General features: G+C 39.6%; 1 protein-coding gene across 1 annotated transcript in view; it reads right to left on the bottom strand.

Annotated features, from left to right (window-relative positions):
* PTCD2 (pentatricopeptide repeat domain 2) overlaps window positions 1–1,865 on the bottom strand; it is a 15,803-nt gene extending 13,938 nt beyond the window's left edge. The window contains exon 1 of the mRNA XM_010083377.1: window positions 1,766–1,865. Within this exon, the coding sequence (XP_010081679.1) occupies window positions 1,766–1,865 (100 nt within the window). The remainder of the gene's footprint in view (window positions 1–1,765) is intronic.
* Between the last annotated feature and the right edge of the window lie 1,037 nt (window positions 1,866–2,902).

The following is a 2,902-nucleotide window of genomic DNA, read 5'->3' as shown; positions in this document are numbered from 1 at the left end:
TTGGCCTTCTTGGCCACCTGGGCACACTGCTGGCTCATGTTCATCTGGCTGTCGATCAGCACCTCCAGGTCCCTCTCCATGAGGCACCTTTCCAGCCACTCTCCCCCGAGCCTGTAGCATTGCAGGGGGTTGTTGTGACCAAAGTGCAGGACCCGGCACTTGGCTTTATTCAACCTCATACAATTGGCCTCAGCCCATTGGTTCAGCCTGTCCAGATCCCTCTGCAAAGCCTCCCTACCCTCAAGGTGATCAACACACCCGCTCAATTTGGTATCATCTGCAAACTTCCTGAGGGAGCACTCAATCCCCTCATCCAGGTCATTGATAAAGATGTTAAACAGGACAGGCCCCAAAACCGATCCCTGGGGAACACCACTGGTGACCGGCCGCCACCTGGACTTAACTCCATTCACCACGACTCTCTGGGCTCAGCCATCCAGACAGTTTTTTATCCAGCAAAGGCTGTTCCTGTCTAAGCCATGAGCCACTAGCTTTTCTAGGAGAACGCTGTGGGACACAGTGTCGAGGGCCTTGCTAAAGTCCAAGTAGACGACATTCATGGACTTTCCCTCTTCCAGCAGGCAGGTCACCTAGTCATCTTCTGAGTATTATACTAAACACTGAGTACAGAAACCATGCACACACACACATGCACAAACAGGTGCTTAGCACATTGTTTTCATCAGTTCTCAGAGGCTCCTATTTGCACAAAATATAAAGGTCAACTGTGACCTGTAAAGCCAAGTATTTGGCTTCTACCAATCTGCTTTAGCAAGAGTGATTGACCCATAGCAATAAAGTTAAGTATAGGATGAATGATCCTCAATATGAGTATGTCATCATCACAGCAAAATATAGTAACATTATGACTTGCCACTGCACGATTTAAATTATATTTTCACTTAACATAGAAAAAGCATCACGTGGACTTTACCTCCCTCTGTTCCAGAAGACTGGTTTTTATAAAATGAAATTTGATAATTTGTGTCTTCCTTGCCACACACAGAAAATAACTACACCTTTTGAGCAACTGTGAATTTGTATCACTAGAACACCTGCACACGATTAAAGAGGTGCAGAAAATTGAGTTTCTTAAATACTAAAGACAAATTTATGTTTATATTTATGTTCCTTAAAGAAAGGAATTTGTACACACTCTAAACAGCATGATAAAATCCCTGTCAGAAAAAAATTCACCTATCTTCCTCCTTTGTTAGTGTGGAAAACCTGAACTTGATTTCATATTCTGAGTATGCATATGTCATCTAGAATTGGATGTACAACTAAGAACTTACATTGGGCAAGAGGAAAAAAATTTAAAATAAGCTAACTAAATTTACAGTGTGGTTTAGAAGAGAATTACTGCCATAGGCATTCTCTGGATAGTTAAGTCGCTATTAGGTTTTGCATTAACCTTCTCTGCTGATGATATATTTGAAGCAAGACTTGTAGACTGAAACACTACTTTCTACTAGACTATCTCACAAAGTTGGAAAAACAAGGACACAAACATTTCAGGTCTTTACATAAACACCTTGTACACTTGAAAGCTTCTCCAGATTTTCCAACATAGTGTAACTAACATTGTTTCATTCTACAAAGCCTCAGATCTTCCAATAATTTTAGCTACAAAAAATTTGCAAGTGGAAGACATAAGTTTTTGCTTTAAATGGGGTCAACTGGTGTCATATTTTAATGACTTTGTCTTGTTTCATAGGACTCATGCTAAAATTGAGAATGGTGATTATGAAATAAATATGAATACCTTTATTGCCATGAATTTCATTTCTAATTGCCAGTTTCATCTGCTGAAATTCTTGTAACTTTATATCATCTTCTGTTAGCAGATACCGCTTCCCTACCATAAGAAAGAAAGAAAGTTGAGTCTTACGTCCCACTCACTGTTTTAATACGACTGAACTTTACAAATTACTGCTATTAATTTTTGTGTGATGCCAGACCACTGCCAGTATGACACTAAAAAAACCTACAAAAATCACAATTGCTCATGTCACTGACAAAAGAACCCAAACACTACATCACAGCTTTCTAGAGTTAATGTGCAGGAAGATTAAGAAGTGTATATTTATTAGATGTGCAAAACAAAAACTGGGGACACCATTCCTCTCCGCCTAGCCAAGGTACAAGAGAATTCTGCACAAGAATAAGATCTTTCTCCCCTTTCATGTTTTTATAATGCTTTTTCTTTTCATCACAATTCACTAGTGGCATAGCTTCCTTTCCTCACATGTGCTGACCCCACTATTGTAGAATGCACTGTTCTGGAAGCTCCAAATGCAGTAGGAAGCCAAAAGGAAAAACAACAAAGCTTATTATTTGGATTGTAGTAACATTCAGGAGACTGAGTGAAGTTCTGGTGCAGTACAGACATCAGAGGTGAGACACTCATTGAGTCTACAATCTCAAAATTATCTTCAGGTGCTGACCACAACTGTACTGTCTTGTAAACTCCTTTAACAAAAGCATCAAGCAAAGGCTGTTTGTGAGGATTTTGCCTTCACAAAACCAGTAGATTTTTATTTGCAACCAATGATTTTGTAACGGAGAGTCACTGTAATAGTTTACATTATCAGAATCTTTTAAGTTTTTGGCTTCTTAAAGAGTTATTCTCATCATAAAGGGACAAGAGCATGTATCAACTTGAATTAGGTTATTCATTCTCCTTCTGCAACTCCCTAGCAAACCGTAACAGGCCATGCAAATAAACTTGTCTTCTATGCAAGCAAAGCAGGCTAATGACACACTTCAAAAAATCTGAAGGAAAAATCCATTAAGTGGCACCTTTAACCATTAAATTTGATGGAAACAGTTCCAGCGGGTACACAAATACACTTTATCCAGCATGGAACCGGCCTGGATTCCCCTGCCATTTGCTCCCCAC

This window comes from Pterocles gutturalis, unplaced genomic scaffold (genome assembly GCF_000699245.1).
Source record: "Pterocles gutturalis isolate BGI_N339 unplaced genomic scaffold, ASM69924v1 scaffold37100, whole genome shotgun sequence".
Classification (NCBI taxonomy): Eukaryota; Metazoa; Chordata; class Aves; order Pterocliformes; family Pteroclidae; genus Pterocles; species Pterocles gutturalis.
The sequence above is the reverse complement of the archived record's forward strand: the minus strand, read 5'-3'. Positions and strand labels throughout refer to the sequence as shown.